This window comes from Myotis davidii, unplaced genomic scaffold (genome assembly GCF_000327345.1).
Source record: "Myotis davidii unplaced genomic scaffold, ASM32734v1 scaffold178, whole genome shotgun sequence".
Lineage (NCBI taxonomy): Eukaryota > Metazoa > Chordata > Mammalia > Chiroptera > Vespertilionidae > Myotis > Myotis davidii.
This window is the reverse complement of record NW_006290668.1, coordinates 103,241-103,936: the sequence shown is the minus strand read 5'-3', so window position 1 is coordinate 103,936 and position 696 is coordinate 103,241. Positions and strand designations below refer to the sequence as shown.

Genomic DNA, 696 nt, shown 5'->3' with positions numbered 1-696 from the left:
TAATTCTGGCTCATCCCCTAGGGTTGCCCCCCACCCTGGCTTCCTCCTGGGCCCCTCTGGATTTCTGAGGTCCAGAGGGTGAAGCGCAGCCTGTGTCCCCTCCCTGGTTCCCACAAGAACATCACACAAAGAGGTTATGATAAGTGCTTTACTAGCCAACACACGAGTCAGGAAAGTTACACAGTGAGATGGGAGAGAGTGGGGGTAGGGACAGTCCCCATAGGCTGGCCTCAGCCAATGACATCCCGCGGCTGGGCCCCACTGTCTTCCCTCTGCAGGCTGCACCGGCTCATCTTCAGCTGGGTCAACTGGATGTAGCGTAGGACATTAGTGTCTGCGGGGAAGGTGGGCAGGGCATTATCTGGGTGTCCTGGGTGACGTCTGCAGCACCTCAGTTCACACCTCACTGTCCCCAGCCTTCAGTGGCTCCCCAGCTGGTATTGCCAGACCCCTTCTTCAGAAGCCCGAGACCCAACTAGGGAGGGGGCATGTCACACCTCCAGAGGAGCACTTGCTATTCCCCTGCCAGGGCTGCTCTGCTCAGACTCCTGTTCACTCCGCTCACCTCCAGTGACATCTGCAACGCCCGTTCTCCAGCCTCTTACCAGCTCCGCTTCCACATTGGCTCTTAGTACAGAATCTCCTATTGTGTCTGTCTACACACCAACACACCCCAGAGGGCAGGGCTCCAGCTCT

At 57.9% G+C, this 696-nt stretch overlaps 1 protein-coding gene across 1 annotated transcript in view; it reads right to left on the bottom strand.

Annotated features, from left to right (window-relative positions):
• Positions 1-134: 134 nt before the first annotated feature.
• Positions 135-696, bottom strand: part of TTC9B (tetratricopeptide repeat domain 9B) — a 3,473-nt gene continuing 2,911 nt past the window's right edge. The window contains exon 4 of the mRNA XM_006763675.2: positions 135-334. Coding sequence (XP_006763738.1) covers positions 231-334 — 104 coding nt within the window. The 3' untranslated portion in view covers positions 135-230. The remainder of the gene's footprint in view (positions 335-696) is intronic.